Raw genomic sequence first — 19191 nt, 5'->3', positions numbered from 1 at the left:
ACCCAGAACAACAAAAACTATTTTCTATTTAAAAAAGAAGAGTTGTAGTATTCATCCAAGATGAGATATGAGAGAATAATAAGAAAATTGCCAATATGCCTCATAAACATAGAAGCAAAGATCCTCAGTAGAATATTGGAAATCTAATTTAGCAATATATCTGGGAGTAGGTTCCATGTACTGGTTTGGGGAATAATTTGGGAGAATCAAGTCTGATGTGCAAGATAAAGCATTCAATTTTGGATGTGTTAATGTTAGGAATTCAAGTAGGGAGGTGTTTAGTAGTCAGGAGTTCAGTGACAATGCCTTGGTAGGAGACATTACAATGTAGTTGAAAGAAAATGAAGGAGAATACAAAGAATCAGAGACTGATCTCAACAAATTAGTAATACTTTATTAAATGGAAGAGCACATTTTCAAGAGGAAAATGGTGGTTGGCTGTAACAACCAACGACGTGTTGGTTTAGCACGGCCACATTATGGGAGGAGTTTCTCAGGTGCCTTTAGTGTGCTTACTTTGGGCAGGTATGGGAATTTTGTTGGTAAGGGAAATTACAAAAGTTCAGAGTCCTTAGTTTCCTTTTGCTAAAGGTGTTATAAATTTTCACCTCCTTCAATAGTTGATATTTTAAAGTCACAAGATTAGATTACTAAGGAACTTAAATGCAAATAGAAGATATTAGAACTTTCATTGACACTGTAATGTTAAGAGATTGTTAAAAAATGAGGAAGAAACAGTAAAGGATACTGAGAACAATTAGAAGGTAAGATGAAAACCAGGACACTTTGTTGTCCTTGAATCATAAAGAAGAAAGAAAGGATCAAATATAACTGGTGGACCAAGAAAGATGATAATTGAACACTAACAGCTGGCTTCTGCAACATCAAGAGCATAGTAATATTGACTTTGCAATTTTGATAAATCAGTGGATATGAAATTTTAATTAAAGTGGAATTGCCTGGAAGGAATAAATGTCTTGAAGAGTTTTGGTGTAAAGGGTGGAGTAATAGTTGGAGGGACTATAGAGTTTGAGAGTGATTTTTTTTTAAGGTGGCAGAATTTACAAAATGCACAGGATATGGTGGTGCATACCTGTAATCCCAGTGACTCAGGAGGCTGAGGCAGGAGGGTTACAACTTCAAAGCCAGCCTCAGCAACTTAGCAAGGCCTAAGCAACTTTGTAAGACCCTGTCTCACAAAATTAAAATAGGATGGGGACATGGCTTATTGTGGTTAAGCACCCTGTTGTTAAGCACCCATCCAAAAAATTTACACAATGCTCATATACTAATGGAAATGATTCACTAAAGAAGAAATGTTTCCTTATACTGAAGATAAAGCAATTAAGATTACACACCTGGAAAGCATGAAGAAAAAGAATAGAATAGATTTTCAGACACCTATGGGCTGACATTCAGTGCATACCAACATACATATATAGGGAATACCAAAAGAAAAATGAAGAGAGAATAGGGTAGAAAATATTTGAAGAAATAATAACTGAAAACTTCTGAAATTGGTGAACAATTACACAGAAGGAACTCAATAAACTCCAATTAAAATAGTTACAAAATGTCTCATAAGAAGAAATATCATAGTTAAATGATGCAAATGAGAGACAAGGGAAAATTTAAAAAGAGTGGAAGAAAAGCAACACCGATGGAGTTACAATAAACTTCTTAGAGGCAATGGAGGCAGTATATAGTGGGATAATGAATTCAAAGTCCTGAAAGAAAAGATGACAACCAAGAATTTTGTATATAGCAAAACTGACCTTCAGATATGAAGAAGTAAAAGCATTTCAAGATAAATGAAGACTGAGAGAAATTATTTCCTCCAGACCTGCCATCAAAAAATGTTCATGAAAGTTCTTCAGGCTGAAAGAGAGTTATACCAGAGATAACCTGAATCCACATAGAACACCAAAAACAGCAGTTAAGAGAATTATGTAGATAAGTTTAAAACACAGTATAAATATACATGTGTCTTTTGTTTAAAAGTTAATTATATAAAATAGTAAAATTGCTTTAATTAACTTCCTACATATAAAAGTGTAATAATTATAAAATAGGGTGAGAACTACATTGGACCAAGAGAATGTCCTCAGACAATAACTCAAATCCAGAGGAAGCAATGAAAAGTTCCAAAAATGGTAAAACTGTAGGTTATATATGAAATATTCCTTTGTGTGTATATATATGTATATATATATATATATTCATTCTAATATTTATTTAGTTGTCAATGGAACTTTATTTATTTATATGTGGTGCTGAGAATTGAACCCAGTGCCTCATGCATGCTATGCAAGTGCTTTACAACTTAGCTATAAACCAAGCCCTTCTTTGTATATTTTTGCTTTCTCCTCTTGGCTTCTTAAAATTACAAAAGATGGTAGAAAATAATAATTGTAACATCGTTAGAATTATAGCAGAAATGTATATAATATGTATTGTTAGTGCAAAATGACCAAGCAGAGTACAGGCTTCATGGATCAGCAAAGCCTTTATTCAGCATCAAAGTTGTGCATCAGATGGGTACACTTTCTGGTTAGAAAAGTGTACGGCTATGGTTACAGGAGAAATCAGGGTTTATATAAATTATGCTGGGGAGGCTTAGCCCTGGAAGACTTTTAACAGGTTGTGGGTGAAAGGTTGCAAGCATCTGAAATTTGTTTTTACTGGGCACAATTTATATTAGGCAGTATTTTTACTATGCATGAGACGGGTTCAGAGTTCAGAGATCAATGCTCATTCTAACCTCCAGGGGTCTTGGTATTGTCCTGGAAGCAAGATTGATGGACAGTTTACTATCACTGGGAAAGGATTTGATTAGGGGAAGGGATCTCATTTCACAAGGATTGCCATCTTTAAAGTTTCTGTCTCACCTACCTTCCTCCCAGGCCATACTGTTTCTAGGGTTTTTCATTTTGGTCCTCATTCACTTCACATATGACAATGATACCACCAAGGAGGTGCAGGGAGCTTTATTGAAGAGAAGTTTCTGCATTTTACTTGAATTATGAAAGTAATTAATCTGAAATAGATTATGGCAAGAAGCATATTGTAATCAGTAGAGTATCCACTAGGAAAATAATGAAAAATAAAGTATTAACAAAAGAGCCAGCTGGGTAGCATGTGTCAGCTACTCTGGAGGTTCCACAGGGAGGAGCACTTGATCCCAGGAGTTCAAGACCAGTCTGGGCAACACAGAACAATAAAAATATTAACAAAGGAATTAAAATGATGTGTTGAAAAATATTTACTCAGGACAAGAGAAGATGGTAAAAGATAAACAGCAGATAAAAAAAAAAAAAGGCAAGGTGCAACCAATATGGAAAGCAGTATGGAGATTCCTTGGAAAACTTGGAATGGAACCACCATTTGACCCAGCTATCTTACTCCTTATTTTATACCCAAAGGACTTAAAAATAGCATACTATAGTAATGCATTCACAACAATGTTTATAGCAGCACAATTCACAATAGCTAAATTGTGGAACCAACTTAGATGGCCTTCAGTAGATGAATGGATAAAGATACTATGGTATATACATACAATGGGATATTACTCAGCATTAAAAGAATAAAATCAGGGCATTTGCAGGTAGATGGATAGAGTTGGAGAATATTATGCTAAGTGAAGTAAGCCAGTCTCAAAAAGACAAAACAAAACAAAACAAAACAAAACAAATGCCAAATGTCTTCTGTGATATGAGAATGGGAAGAATAGAGAAACTTTAGATAGGGCAAAAGGAAGGGATAAAAAGGGAAGGGGCAAGGGGTAGGACAGATGGTGGAATGAGATGGACATCATTACCCAAGTACATGTATGAAGACATGAATGATGTAACTCTACTTTGTGTACAACCAGAGACATGAAAAATTGTGCTCTCTATATTACTATGAATTGAAATGCATTCTGCTGTCATATATAACAAAATAAATAAATTTTAAAAAAGATTGATTTTAGAAAGACTGAGTTACCTTAAGAAAAAAAAAAGCAAGACAGGAGTTGGGGTTATAACTCAGTGGTGAAGTGTTGCCTAGCATGTACAAAGCTTGGGTTTGTTACAGATCTGGGGACTTCGGGAAAACTGAGGCAGCTTAGTCCTTGTCCCAGATGCCAAGTCAATAAGGAGGACATGATTTCGAAAAAAACCACAAAAGTTTATTGCTTTCTAGCAAAAGAGAAACACAGGGGGCTCCTATCCCAGAATCTGTGATTCTGCCATCCTGGAAAACAGAGGGTTTTTAAAGAAGTGATTCATTTCAGGTATTCCCTGTGGAGTAGGGGCTTGTGATTCACTTGATAATTTGTGCCTTAGATCTTCTGGTGCCATCCCTGAAGTCTGAATTACTTGGTTTCTAAAGATAGATATTTTTTATCCTAGGATGGGAAAAGGGTAACCCTGCCTCCTTCCCACCCCTGCCAGATTAGGGAGGAAGAGGGTGAGAAGAGGAAAAGGAAACATGTTCATTTTAAAATAAGTCCCAGTGGCAGAGCAAGGGCTATTTTCAAAACATGAGGTAAATTACTGTTACAGAAACTTTCCTGTAAATCATTTTCTTTCTCTCTTTTTTCTTTTTTTTTTTTTTTTTTTGTCGTGCTGGGATCTGAGCCCAGGGCCTTTTTCACGTAAGGCAGGTGCTCTACCAACTGAGCTATATCCCTAGCTCTAATTCATTTTTCCTCACTACAGTATTAAGAATCATACCAAACTGAAAAGATGTGAATGAGTATCTTAAAAAAAAAAATTAAAGGAAGACTATACGCCCTTATTGCTATTCAGATTCCTTTGGAATAAGCAGAATTGCAGATGGATACTAATAGATATGGAAAATGACAAATCCCAAAATAATATGGTGTGGGAAAAAGGAATGTAGAGAAAAGCAGTACATTTATAGCATTGATACTTTCCCAGTGACAGAACAATCCCTGGAAAAGAAGCCAAAGCATTGATCCTTCCCCAAATAAATCTTTTCCCAATGACAGTTCAATGGGATGCTGAAGGGACAGAGACAAACACTGAATGTTGACCCTAGACCCTCCACTCTTTCTCCAAGTAAAAATATTGTCCAGTAAAAACAAATTTTCAAGGTCGGGTTGTGGCTCAGTGGTAGAGCACTTGCCTAGCATGTGTGAGGCACTGGGTTTGATTCTCATCACCACATATAAACAAACAAGTAAAATCCATCAATAACTAATAAAAATATTTCAAAAACAATAAAAACAAACAAATAAAACAACACCAAAGTTCTCACAAACCTATTTCCTATTTCCTGAGTGCCCAAAACTGACCACTAACCCTAGACTCCTCTCTATCTTGCTCAATAAGATAGACTCCAAATTCCTAAGTGCCCCCAAATGACAGCTCATTAATTAGGTCACCTCTCAGTATACCTATATAAGCTCAGTTCTCTACTTTGTTCAGGAGAGTGGGTTTCTACCAGAAGAGTGGGGCCATTTCCGTGGATATAATTCTGTTCCTGAATAAAAATCTGTGAAGTTTGTATCTGACTGGGTATTTTTGTGCTAATAGATACAGTGGAATTTTTTTTTCTTATCATTGCTAGTGTATGAGAAAGCCAGACTTATATTTTTTTGCTGTTTGCAGTGTTGGGGGTTGAACCCAGGACCTCATAGATGCTATGCAAGCATTGTACCATTGAGCTTTAATCCTAACCCACAGACTTAAAATATTTTGACAACAAAAATTGAACACTCTGTTCTGGGGCTGGGGGCCTGCCAGTTTGTGCTGGGGCAGCCACTACAGTCCTTGGATGCCTGTTCTTGTGAATATGCTGGAAAGACTTCAAGTGAAACAAGAGTAGTAAGCAAAAATTTAGTAGAGTAAGAAGCAAGGATAACGTACAGCATAGAAACTGTATTGACCATCTCCGAGAGAGGATGGTGTGTGTTTTTTTCCATGCTTTTTGGTACCATTACAGAACTGGGGCCTTCTGAGAAATTGAGGAAATGTGAAAACCTCCACCCCCTTCAAACCCTGATTCTTGCCTTCAAGTCAGAAAGATTTCAGACACGTCACTCAGAGTAATAGAAATGGGTTCATTGAAAGGAAAATGGTGAGGGGACATTCATTCTCAAGGGAGAGAGTGGATCCTCTCAGAGAGGTAGAGGGGCAGTGTGCCTCTCCTACCCTCCAGTTTTATTGGGGATCCCAGAGAAGTTTCCATAGAGTCCTGCCCAGGTCTGCCTCTTGACTTTTGACTGATAGCAGGATAACATTAGACTTTCAAATACCCAGTGCCATGACAATTCTAGGTCACGCTGGCCCAGGCTGACAGGTTCTAATTGGATTCTTAACCAGTTTCAAGATCTGATCTGTGAAAAGGCATACAAAAGTTTCCCCCCTTTAGGGTAACTTGTGTTTCTCTTTTTGACATTATTTTATGCCTGCATTTCTCCTGAAGATAACAGTTCCTGAGTAATGTTACATAACCTGTCCACTTAAGTCAGCCAGTACAGCAGATAAATTGCTTCTTGGACAAGAAAGCATGTGGGGGTAATCAAAGGGGGAATATTTTATAGAACCATTCTCTTAATCTCATGTTCCCACCATTCACATCTATCTGTTCCCTAAGAGTTCTAGGGATTGAACCCAGGGGTGCTTAACTACTGAGCCCCATCCCCAGCCCTTTTTATTTTTTGAGACAGGATCTCACTAAGTTGCTTAGTGCAACTAAGTTATTGTGGCTGGCTTTGAACTTCTAATTCTCCTGCCTTAGTCTCCTGAGCCATTGAGATTACAGGCATGCACCACCATCCCAGGCCTGTAAGCATTTTCATTAGAAAAGAAAAAAAGGTTTTAAATCAATACACTCTAAGAAACTAGGAAAAGAGCAAGTTAAATCCAAAGCAAGCAGAAGAAAGAAAATAAATATTAGGATGTAAATCATTGAAATAGAAAAAAGAAAAACAACAGAAAAAAAATCAATAAAACCAAAACTTGTTTCTTTGAAGAAATCAACAAAACCCACAAAACTTTTCAGAAATACAATTTAAAAGATCTAAGTAAAATAGTCATTCCACATTGATGGTCTTGAAGCTCAATATTTTAAGATTACGAAACTTTTTGAAATAATCAATAGATCCAATTCAATACCTATCACATTTCCACTAGGCCTGTTTTATACAACTGATGAACTGGTTCTAAAATTTATACAGAAAAGCTAAGAATCAAGAATAATAAAAATACCCAGGTGTGAGGGAACACATCTGAAATCCTAGTGATTTGGGAGGTTGAAACAGGAGGATTGCAAATTCAAAAAGAATAGTAAATCTTGAAAAAGAAGAACTAAGAGAACTTATGCTTCCTGAATTCAGAGCTTTACTACAAAGCTGCATTATTCAAGACAGTGTGACCCTGGCAGACATGTAGACCAATCAAACAGAACTGAGATTCCAGAAATAAACCCTTACTTTTTTGGTCAGTAGCTATTTGACAAACGTGCCATGGCAATTCAATGGGGCTGGGATAGATAGTCTTTTCCATAAATGATGCTGGAATAATTGAATATCCACACCACATGCATAAAAGATGAGTTTTGGGGATTGAACCCAGGAGCACTTTATTACACCCCCAGCCCTTTTCTTTCTTTTCTCTTTTCTTTTTCCTTCCCTCCCCTCCCCTCCCCTCCCCTCCCCTCCTCTCCCTTCCCTTCCCTTCCCTTCCCTTCCCCTCTTTTCTTTTCTTTCTTTCTTTCTTTTTTTTTTTTTTTAATTTGAGACAAGTTCTAAATTGCTAAGGCAATTCTGCCTCAGCCTCTGGAGTCGATAGGATTACAGGCAGGTGCCACCCTGCTTGGCTCAATAAATCTATTTTAGAAAAATGACAGAGGTATAAGAGTTGAGGGTGTTTATAAATGCATGGTTAAAATGAGCTTAAAATGTAATTTAAGGGCAGGGGTTGTGGCTCAGTTGTAGGGCACTCACCTAACATGTGTAAGGCACTGGGTTTGATCCTCAGCACCACAAACTTAAAATAAAGTTATTTTGTCCATCTACAACTAAAAACTTACAAAAATGTAATTTAAGCTGCTAAGGAAAAGATAAATTTCCTTACCTTTTGAAATAGTGGGATAAATGAATTATATGAGAAAGCAGGCAAATTATTGGAGTTAACTTACTAGAGGGAGTTAGATGCAAAGATAAGAATTGATAATCAGAAAATGGGATGATTAAAATTGAGATACTGTTGAACTGCTAATGAAAAACTTAATCCAGGCATGGTGGTGGGTGTCTGAAGTTCCAGCTACTTAGGAGATTGAGGTGGGAGGATCACTTGAGTCCAGGAGTTCCAGCCTAGACAACATAGCTAGAATTTCAGAGGGGGGCGGAGGGAGAGAGCGCACGCAAAGAAAAGAAAAATTAACTTAAAAATATGATTATGAATGGAGGCAATTGGTTTTGGCAGTATGGAGAGAAAAAAATCATTGGAAGTAAGGAGGAAAAGTGATGAAGGGATCATTCATAAGTATCTCAACAGTTGTGAGTAGAGCTGCAGTGAGTGACAATGATATAGGAACTAAAATCTTCAAAGACTGACCCAGGAGGTAGTAGATGACTGCTAGAAAGAGGAGACATTTATACAAGAGTGTTACAACAGGAGATTCAAAGTTGGAATTAAGAGACAGAAAGAATCAGGTAGGGAAAAAAAAAGAATGAATAAGGTGGAGTGAGAACAGATAATGGTTAGGATTATATGTTTATAGAGTCAAAAACCCAAGAAACAGTGCTGGGGATTTAGCTCAGTTGGTAGAGTGCTTGCCTAGTATGCACAAGGCCCTGGCTTCAATCCCCAGCACCATTAAAACAAAACCAAAACAAAAACCCAATATCCTGAGTGGTTATGGTAATGGTCAAACATGTTCTATTACATCTGTAGTATGTGATGTATTTGATGTATTGTCATAGTAGCAATTTAGAAGAAGTCAAAGCTAGTCAGCCTTCTTTTCTGAGAACATAAAAGAAGATTGTGTAATTTATAAACAAATTTATTTTCTGGAGTCTGGGAAGTTCCAAGATTAAGATGCTGGCATCTGGTGGGGGCCTTCCTGCTGCATTTTATGACATGATGTGGCAGGAGGTTCCCCATGGAAAGAGAACAAGCATGCTAGCTCAGGTCTCTTTTTCTCTTCCTTGTCTCATAAAGCCACTAATCCCATCATGGAGACCCCAACTTCATGATCTCATCTAACCCTCTTTTAAAATCTATAAATATATGGAGATTAAGTTTCCAGCACATGAAATTTGGTACATATAGGAATACATTTGAACCATGGCATTATGCAAACTGGAAAGGAAGCAGAATTGTGGAATGATTTACTTTTAATTAAAGGCTCTCTAGAAGTAAAGTGGGATTCAGAACTGCAGAAATCAAAGTCTTAAAAACAGCTGGACTGTACACATTTCATTCTGTTACTGTGTTCCTGATCCTATGGCAGTGACATCATAATGACCATGAATGCAAGTGAAGAAAAGTAATAACCAGTGACAGGGCCACAGACATTCTGGTTTTCGCTGTCTTGGTGGGTGGTCTGGTAAAAGAGTTTGGGAGAGGCTTGTGCTGATGATCAAAGGGAAGATTGAAGTGTTAACATTTGAGTTATGTCGGACTTTTTGGTGCTATGGCTGATCTGTGCTCTTCCCTCTGACTTGAAGTCAAAATTAGGCCAGAAATCTTGTATTTATTTATTCACATTGACTATTTTTAAAAGTCTCTCACTTTTTTTGATAGTTGTAGATGAACAGCATGTCTTTGTTTATTTTTTATGTGGTGCTAAGGATCAAACCCAGTACCTCACAAATGCTAAGCAAGTGCCCTGCTACTGAGATACAGCCCCAGCCGCTCACATTGACTTTTTATCATCTATGGTGGCATTGAATCTTGAATGGAAAATTCAGCAATCAGGAATTGGGCATGGAAAAGGCGGATGTACTCTCTTGATGCTCTTTGTAAAGGGTAGGACATTCCAGGTTTCCTTATGATTTGAGATTTTTCTTTATGTTCTTTTGTCTTAAAAGGAGTTTTGGGTTGGACACAATATTTTTATGTGGTGCTGAGGATCAAACCCAGTGCCTCGCACATGCCAGGCCAGTGGACTACCACTTGAGCCACATCCCCAGACCCTTGAGTTTTGGGTTGTTTGACTCCCCAAACTAGAGAATCTAATCATTTTGGGAGTCAAATTATGTATACTTTTTAAAACAGATTGCTGTCCCTTTTTTTTCTGCCTCCCTGCATTTTCTGATGCAATAGGTCTATCTGTGCCTGATAATTGGCATTTCTAACAAGTTTCCAGGTGATGCTGATGCCCTTGAACTGTAGTTGGAGTACCACTAGGTTACAACTACATGAATTTCTTCAGAGTAATGTTTTTGATACTGTGGTAGACACATGGTAAGTGTAATGGGTTCACTTGTGTTCTTCAAAAAGTCCTATCTCCCAATACTTCAGAATGTTATCTATTTGTTAATAGTCTTTGCAGATTTAAGTAGTTAAAATGAGGCCAGAGTAGAATAGGATGGGCCCAAAATCCAATGACTGGTGTCCATATAAAAAAAAAGACACATAGAGGCACAGGCAGAGGGAGAACACCATGTGACTACATATGCAGAAAGAAAATGAAGTCTTGCAGCTGGTCAAGGAACACCAAAGATTTCCAGCAAACCAACCAAAGTTAAGAAGAGGCATGGAAGGATTCTGCCCAACAAGCTTCAGATGGTGCATGACCTTGAAGACATCCTGGATTTTGGATTCCTAGCCTCCATAACTGTCAGATGATAGGTTTTTGTTGTTTTTAAGGTGCCTAGATTGTAATGCTTTGTTCTAGAAGCCCTTGAAAATGATTACACTAAAGTTACTCCCAATCTGTCATGCCCTTGTATAATCCTGAGTGTGGGTAGAACCAACATTTCAAGCTGACAGGGAATAGCAAATATGATTGAATGTCACTGCTATGATTAAGCTGTATCACATAAGACTATTCTTAGCAGACTGGAAAGAGAAATTTTTTTCTGTTGGACTTAAAGAAGCAAACTGCCATGTGGTAGCTGAGAACATGAGATGGCCCTAGGACAAACTTCAGCCAGTACCAGTAAGATTGAGGGAGCCTCAATCCTATTACCACTAAGAAATGCATTCTGCTACTACATGAATGGGCTTATTGATTAGAGGGGACATTCTCTAGTCAATGGTGTAGATATGACACTGTGGGTTGACACTGTGGAATCTCTTATGCAGTATTGATCAGATCTCAGCCGAGGCTATAGTAATCTGATGATTCTTCTGGGCTGAACATCTGCAGTAACTCATTCCTGTGGCTGGGAGTTGATGCTGGCTATCTATTGGGAGCTCAGCTCAATCTGTTGACTGCAACACTTAATATGCACCTTGTGTACTATAGTGGTTTCTGAACCGTTCTTATATAAGGTGGCTGATCCCCAAGAGCAAGTGTCCCAAGAGAACCCAGCAATTGTTTCAAAACTTTTAAGGGCTTTTCAGACCTGTCTTTGGAAGTGATATAGCATCACTTGTTGTTTCTATTGTTTGAAGCAGTCACCAGCCAATCCAGAAAAAAGGAAGGTGATATTTACCCCATCTCTTCATGAATTAGTGTCAAAGAACCTGTGGGCAATATTTATATTTAAGAACTGACTCATTGATATGGATATATATTTTACATATAATAAAATGCATAGTTCTCAAGTGTTGGTTTCAATGAATTTTAACAATTATACTCTTCCATATACCACCTGAAGTAAGGTATAGAACACTTTAAAAAATTCTTGTGTCTGTTCTAAATCATTCCCATTTTTTCATGTGAAGATATATAAATGGAATTATACACTATATCTGCATGTATGTGTATTTAGGTTTTTTTCACTCAACATTGGACTGAAATTCAGTCATAAGTTGCCAATATCAGATTTTTTTTTGCTATTGTTTTATTGTATGTATATTAAACAGTTTGTTCATTCCCCACCTGTTGTTGGACATTTGTGTAATTTCTAGTGTGTGATTATCATAAATGAGGATATTATCACAATCTTGCATACATCTTCAAGTTTTATCAGAATGTCTCTGGGAGTACTACTCTTTTTAAAATAATCAAATCCATAATGCCCTTTGATTTCATTTACTTCTCTAGATCATAAAGATTTGCTATCATGAAATTTTGGCATTTAGAAGTCTAAATTCCTCACAAAACCAACTTCTCTACAACCTTCTTCAAATCTCATACACTAGAGGGAAAAAAATAAAGAACAAATTATCTTTCCAAATTTATTTTCTGTGTGTAGATGGAAAAGGATAGTATTGTTAGAAGAGTGGGATGTCATAATTGACTATAAATTAAAAGTCTAGGCTTAGTAATAAGGACACTTATGTCCTTTCTAAGTGATCCTAACCCCAATATGTTGCTATTGTTGCCAAAGTGGCAGGGAGGGTCATTATGTTTTTCAGAGAACAGAAGTCCCTTTAAGAGGGCATAATAATCAGTTCAGGATTCTTCAAAAGAGCACAGTTGTACTTGTCAGATCTTTAGGTACAGGCAAATTATTACTGTTAGAAGTGGAGAACTGAAGGAAATCTTTAACATACAAACTCCAAACCTTTGTAGTCTTGGAAAGGAAACTTCTTTTGTAAGAAAAGGCTAAGGCTTCTGCTATGGACAGAGTGGTTTTTTTAGAATAGGTTATTGGGGTAATGATTCATTATCCAGGTAATGAAATGTTCAAAGAGAATTCTTAATTAAATTTGCCCCTTGTGTTCTACCTACTGGTCTTGAATGCAAAACAATTATTAATTTGAATATGTAGAGAAGAAAATGACCTTGGGGTTGATTAGGGGCTGATATTTTTAAAGGCTGATGGTGTCAAATACAAATTTAAAATCTGTATCTACTATACTCAATCTCTAGTATGACTCTAGATTAATGAGGGTACCCTGGGAAATTAAGTCAAAATATGAAAAATACATGACAAATTATGAAAAATACATGATAATGATAAACAAGACATTTATTTTTCATACTCATCTGAGGATAAGGAAAAAAGTTTGTTTGCCCTACTGGTCTTCCTAGAATATTCTCCATTCATTCCATAGAACTGGATATGCAGCTCAATAACAGAGGGTTTTGTACCCTTAATTCAGAAATAAAACTTCCTTTGAATAAAATGGTCAAAGGGTGAGCCTTTGTGAGCAGCTTCTCTGGTGCACAGCCAGACTTCCTCTCTGAGTGAAGCTTTTTCCACATTGACCACACAGATAGGGTGTCTCTCCTGTGTGGATTTTGCCATGCAGAATACAATTCCCCCTGGTGTGGAAACTCTTCCTGCACTGGGTACAGGCATAGGGTTTTAGACCTGTGTGGACTCTAATGTGAACAATTAAGCTTCCTTTCTGACTGAAAGCTTTTCCACACTGATCACATCTATAGGGCTTCTCACCACTGTGAACTCTTCGGTGAACAGCAAGGTTACTTTGATTCCTGAAGCTTCTTTGACAAATGGCACACTCATAGGGTTTCTGTCCAGTGTGGAGTCTCTCATGGACGGCCAGACTACCACGCTGACTAAAGCTTTTCCCACACTCCTTGCACTGATAAGGCTTCTCTCCTGTGTGAATTCGCTGATGTGTAACAAGATTGCCTTTGGCCCTGAAGCTTTTTCCACAATGGGTACACTCAAAGGGCTTCTGACCAGTGTGAATTCTCTCATGTAATGTTAGACTACCTTTTTGCCTGAAGGACTTTCCACATTCTTGGCACTCATAGATCTTCTGTCTCACTCCAGGTGAATCTTCCGGTAGTGTCTTAGAATCTGGGGATTTTTGTTCCAGCTTCTCTCTTCTGAAAGAATTCTGGAAATCCCAGCTTGAGGATCCTGTGGCCTCAGAGTGATCATATTTGTGGTGAGCTTCTGTCATCACATCTGATAAAATGAGAGGGAAGTCATGTAAGAGGTACCAATATGCTGAGTGAGAAGAATATGGAAAATAGAAACACAATCGTTTGAGTGCTTATTAAGTGCCAGGCATTAGACTATGAACTTTGCATAGATAATTCAATCCTGGAATAATTTAATCCTATGGGATTGCTACAGATCAGGAAAAGAGAGCATAGGGAGGTTGTCAAGACCATGTAGCTAAATAAGTTGGAGGTGGGTTTCAAACACTGGAATACTCTATAGCTGTGTACTGCCTCTACATTTAATTTAGTCTTCTGAATAATCTTGTGAGGTAGACAAAATTACCTCTATTTTGTAGGTAAGAAAATAGGCTCTGAAAATCAAGGAAAACATACAGGATCACACAAGAGCCCTGTACTCAAGCTTTATCTGATTCCTAAACAGGTGTGGTTCCAGGATGTAAAGGGTCTAAAGCTTTAAAACTTTAGAGGTACCCCTTTAAAAAAAAGTACAAAATTGGGCAAAGGGTCCTGAAGAGACCAATGCATGCAAGGGCTCCAGACACACAAGCTGTATTAGTTCCATGAAAAGTCAACCCAATTCCACCCTATTCCTTAAGTTTGCTCTTAAGAGTGGAGTAAGCGCTATGACCTTAGAAAATATGTAGCACAATCCTAGATTTTATACATCTATTGTCTTTAATACCTGCAACTGTACAAGTCAGAGCTCATTGTTCCATTTTACAGATGAAGGCCTGGAGCTTAAGGAAGTTACGTAGCTTATCTGATATTAAAATATAGTCAGAAAATTATAGAATCTAACAAATTCCTTCCTTTAAAATCCATACTATTTTTAGTTTATTTAAGCTATGGTGGAACTAAAATAAATTTTGGTTTGGAAGTTGTTCTTAAACTTCATATGTAGGTATCAATAGACTTTTCCAATACCATCCTGTATCTGAGCCTCTTATGTGCTTTAAATATGGATCCATTCATCACTGTTTTTTTTTTCCCTATGGAAAATTTCTCCTTATTTCCTGCTTTATTCTTATCCAGTGATAGTGCTGACTGTTAAAGGTGCTCACTCATTCTGATATTACTTTGAGTCTACCTCCATGTCCAGACTGTTCTCTTGCTCTGTTCTGACTATTTCTACACATTCGAGGGCTAGCATAGCCCTCTAGCTTGCAGGCTTTTTCTGTAACCCCTAGGAACAGTGAGCTCCATCAAAGGAATGTCTCCTCTGCTTCCTCAGACTGAGGACCAGTGCTGAGGACATGGACTCTGAGTATCTGTGTGCAGAAGACATCCCAGCCACCAGCGGACTCACTCACTGAAAAATGCTACATTCTGGGCATATCTTCCATGACAGTCCAGCAGGGTAGCTGTTGGAAATCCAAACATGTCCACTCCTGCTCTATAATCTTAATCACCACCTCTTCATATAATTCTTCCATGGGCTGTTTCTGAGCACCTAAGGAGGGAAAAAACAAAAACAAAACAACAAACGGAAAAAGGCAGAATTTTTAAGTGTGAAGGATAAACAGGAACTGAGTAGAAAAAGGACATTTTGATTGCTCGATATAACCATAATCATATATAATGTCACTGTAAAATGCGCTCAAAGACAAAAGGACCACACAGACATGAATCTAGAAGGAAATAGGAGGCAGGAAAGCAAAGAACACAAATATATATATATATATATATATATATTTTCCCCATTTAATGGTCACTCCTGTTTGTATTTTGATTTTGGCATGAGAATGGGATCTTCCATTTCCTAACTGCTGCCTGTTATTTTCTAAGCCCCAAAGAATTCAGAATCCTAAAAAAAAAAAAAAAATTTCAGCTTTCATAACTGGCTCCTGTCCAGTTTCTCTTAGATTATAAGAACCAAATAAGGAATTTCATGTTACCTTTGAACAATTCTTAGGAAGTTCTAGACCCAGGCTCACCCCTCTCCTGCTCTACTTTTTTCCCTTTTGGAATATTCCTTCTAACTTCAGGACTCTAATTTCTGAACTGTTATACTTTATTTATGCAATGGTTTAATGTATAATCTTTGTTTCTCTCTAATATGTCCTATCAAAATGCTGGACTCCTGATTTAAGGAATTAGTATTATGATACTACAATTCTTTGTCTTGTTAACCTGGGCATTCTTGACAACTGCATAATTAGCTCTATGTTGTGATGACTAGGAACTCTTACTTGGAGGATGCACTTCCAACTTTGTCAAAGTGCCAGTAAATTCACTTGAGAGTTCAAGGTATTACTGATCAACAATTGCACATCCACCAAGAGTCACTGGAAAACTACATGGTACCTGCTGCATGGGGATGGACTCTTGTTATTGAGGACTCCAGAAAATAGGCTTTAGTCAGATCAAGTGGGTAGAACCTACAACTCTCCATCTCCACGTCCTGTGAGGTCTTCAACAAATAACAATTCAGTTGTGTCTCCAGAACCTTCTTGGTTAATAAGGGGATAATTGTCATTGTCCTCTCTCTGAAGAATCAAATTCTGGAAGAAACTGGTTTTATATCAGAATACACTGCTTTTCCTATCAGAAATGCATAGAATCCTTTGAAAAAAGCTCAGAATTAGGTCTCTAGAAACTGGGACTTTTGCCTTCGCTTCCTCAGTGTTTGACCTGGGCAAATAACCAATCTGCTCTGACTCTATTACCTCATTTGCTGAATAGATTAATATCCTTCTTATCAAGTAGCTCCTGGGAGAACAAAAGAGCTAATGTGAGATCTCTAACTGGGTCTACAGATTTAAGGCCTAAGATCTAGAGTTCTCATCAGGAGGGGACTAAGATCTAGAGTTCTCATCTGGGGGGCCTCTTGGGGTAGAGTTCCAGAATTAGTAGCGTGTGTGTATGTGTGTGTGTGTGTGTGTGTGTGTGTGTGTGTGTGTGTGCGCGCACACACACACCCAACTCCAGTTTATCTTTTCCCTATTTTCCACCCAGAAGGGTCTCCTCACCTCCCTAGGGGCCCGTGTCTTCCCTCTATGGAACCCTCACGGCGGGTGTGCACCTGCCTGCTGCCTGTGTCCCTTCCCTTTGCAGAATGCTGTGCCTTCGCAAACGCCTAGCCCTGCCGACACCGCGGTCCTAGGGGCCCAGCTACGCGCTGCAGACCCTCCCCGCCTGCCGCAGGCCCCCAGGCCCACCCCGCGTCCTGGACTCAGCCTCCGGCTTCCAGCCCAGTGGACGCTTCTCTGTGGGCCGCGGGCCGCTACCCTCAGGGCCTGGCCTGCTCGCGGCCGCGCGGAGGGCCCAGGGGCGGCCTGACAGCGCGGCCCCGCCTCGCCCGGGCGCATGGACCCGACCGCGGCCTCACTCACCGCAGCGGCGCGCGCCCGCAGATAGACAAAGGCCGGCGCTAAGCCCGCTTCAGCAGCGCCGCGCGGCGGCCGGACCACAGCTCCCAGGAGCCCGCGCGCGGCCCGGGGCACTGTGGGAAGCGTAGTCCGCGGCGCGGGAGACCCGAGGCGGGAGCGGCATGGGGTGAAAGTGCGCCCTGGGGTGAACGCGGCGTGGGAAGCCCTGAGGCTAGGAAGCCGGCACAGAGGAAACCCTGTTGGCGGGTTTTCGAGAGAGGAAAAGTCCTGGGGCAAAGCAGGCGATTAAGCCTCTGGTTCTCAGAGTCACTGCGTGGGCAAAGATTTAAGTGTTCTGTCATTGGGTGTCTGACACCGGAGTAGCGTTGAAAATGTAGAAGAATTTGGAACACACTTCCGATCCATTTCATAAGAATTCTTACTCGGAATAAAGGGTGAGATACCATCAGGCATTGTCTTGAATGCCGTGTAGACGCACCACTGACGAACTTTGGGATTCTGGGTACGGTGGGAGCCCGGGGCGCAGAGCCCGGAGGATGCATCTGGGCATGGCCGGCGACCTCGCGTCTTGAGGGCAAAGGGTGGGACTTCGTGAATGCAGAACGAATACCTGGACCTAAGGATTACGGAGAGAAAACTATTTCCTAGAGTAACAACTCAAATCTTTCTTCCTAAATAAAGATGTGACTGAAGAATTGAGAATTATAAATCCTGAAGATGATTCAGCACCTGGGGCAGGAACCCCTTTTTCACAGGGCTTCTCTGAAGAAAGTCAAGAACACAGGCAGCACAGTCCTTGGCCTTGGGAGGGTACATGGTTGTTTGTGAACATCCATGATATAAAGGCTCTATAAAATGCCATAAGCCGTCTTCGAATATACTTTTACAAGATCCTGGCTTCCTCTTGGAGCACTCTTTTTAAGAGAGAGTGAGAGAGGAGAGAGAGAGAGAGAATTTTTTTTTTAAATGATAATACTTATTTTTTAGTCCCATCACCCAATATGCAAAGGTTTTACTTGAAATCTGATAAATGCATTTTCTTTTTTTTTTTTTTTGAGAATTTTTTTTTAAATATTTATTTATTTATTTATTTTAGTTCTCGGGGGACACAACATCTTTGTTGGTATGTGGTGCTGAGGATCGAACCCAGGCCACACGCATGCCAGGCGAGCACGCTACCGCTTGAGCCACATCCCCAGCCCGAGAGAGAGAATTTTTAATATTTATTTTTTAGTTCTCGGGGGACACAACATCTTTGTTGTTATGTGGTGCTGAGGATCCAACCCAGGCCACACGCATGCCAGGCGAGCGCGCTACCGCTTGAGCCACATCCCCAGCCCCCTTGGAGCATTCTTTCGTGGTGAACTGTATTGCTCTGGGGATCCCTGCCTCCACAATACTCACTCAGTATTCTTTTTCTTATTATTATTTTATAAGTTGTAGATGGGCACAATATCTTTATTTATTTATTTTTTTAATGCGGTGCTGAGGATCGAACCTAGGGCCTCACACATGCGAGGCAGGTGCTCTACAACTGAGCTACGACCCCAATCCCGCACTTAGTATTCTTGTCTATCCTGTTGAATGAGGGCTTCATAGGAACTCTTCCTGTTACTGTGAGCTTGTTCTCTACTCCAAAGCCACATATCAATTAGACAAAAGAAATATTTAATTTCACAAATATGCTTTTGTGTTATGGAAATAATGCTGATTCCTACATGTTATTAATATTGCTAATGAATCATTTCATTCAACATTTGAGTTGAGTCCGTTTTAAGTGTCAGGTGCTGTGCTAAGTGCTGGAAACACAAATGGGAGCAAGACATCCTCTCTGCTTTTTCAAGAGGGTACTGACATTGTAGACAGAACAGAAACACACCACCTTCCTCAAACTTTGGTCAGAATC

The 19191-nt window shown here is 39.2% G+C and overlaps 1 protein-coding gene and 1 pseudogene across 10 annotated transcripts; both read right to left on the bottom strand.

Moving 5' to 3' along the window:
* Positions 1-13027: 13027 nt before the first annotated feature.
* Positions 13028-17418, bottom strand: Znf32 (zinc finger protein 32). Of its 10 annotated transcripts, none has more exons than XM_078042918.1 (4): positions 17115-17282; positions 16261-16457; positions 15267-15406; positions 13028-13957 (listed from the first exon to the last, which is right to left on the bottom strand). In XM_078042918.1, exons 3-4 carry the CDS (start codon positions 15334-15336, stop codon positions 13206-13208), a joined length of 822 nt encoding a protein of 273 aa, XP_077899044.1. In that variant the 5' UTR covers positions 15337-15406; positions 16261-16457; positions 17115-17282; the 3' UTR covers positions 13028-13205. The 10 variants fall into 10 exon arrangements, with proteins under 10 accessions (XP_077899044.1, XP_077899051.1, XP_077899042.1 ...); XM_078042925.1 differs by having other exon boundaries at positions 16339-16457; XM_078042916.1 differs by lacking the exons at positions 16261-16457; positions 17115-17282 and adding an exon at positions 17289-17418.
* The window catches only part of LOC101973748 (T-complex protein 1 subunit zeta pseudogene), a 53486-nt pseudogene continuing 51256 nt past the window's right edge, over positions 16962-19191 (bottom strand).

Source organism: Ictidomys tridecemlineatus, chromosome 1 (assembly GCF_052094955.1).
Source record: "Ictidomys tridecemlineatus isolate mIctTri1 chromosome 1, mIctTri1.hap1, whole genome shotgun sequence".
Taxonomy (NCBI): domain Eukaryota; kingdom Metazoa; phylum Chordata; class Mammalia; order Rodentia; family Sciuridae; genus Ictidomys; species Ictidomys tridecemlineatus.
Note: the sequence above shows the minus strand (reverse complement) of the source record. Positions and strands in the feature narration are given on the sequence as shown.

What these genes read in the sequence shown, in the direction of transcription:
- Znf32 (XM_078042929.1), bottom strand. Translation starts at nt 15,241, where the DNA reads ATGTCTTCTGCACACAGATACTCAGAGTCCATGTCCTCAGCACTGGTC. An exon ending in TTCCTTTGATGGAGCTCACT is followed by an intron (nt 13,958 to 15,147) that starts GTTCCTAGGGGT and finishes TCATTTTATCAG; the next exon opens with ATGTGATGACAGAAGCTCAC.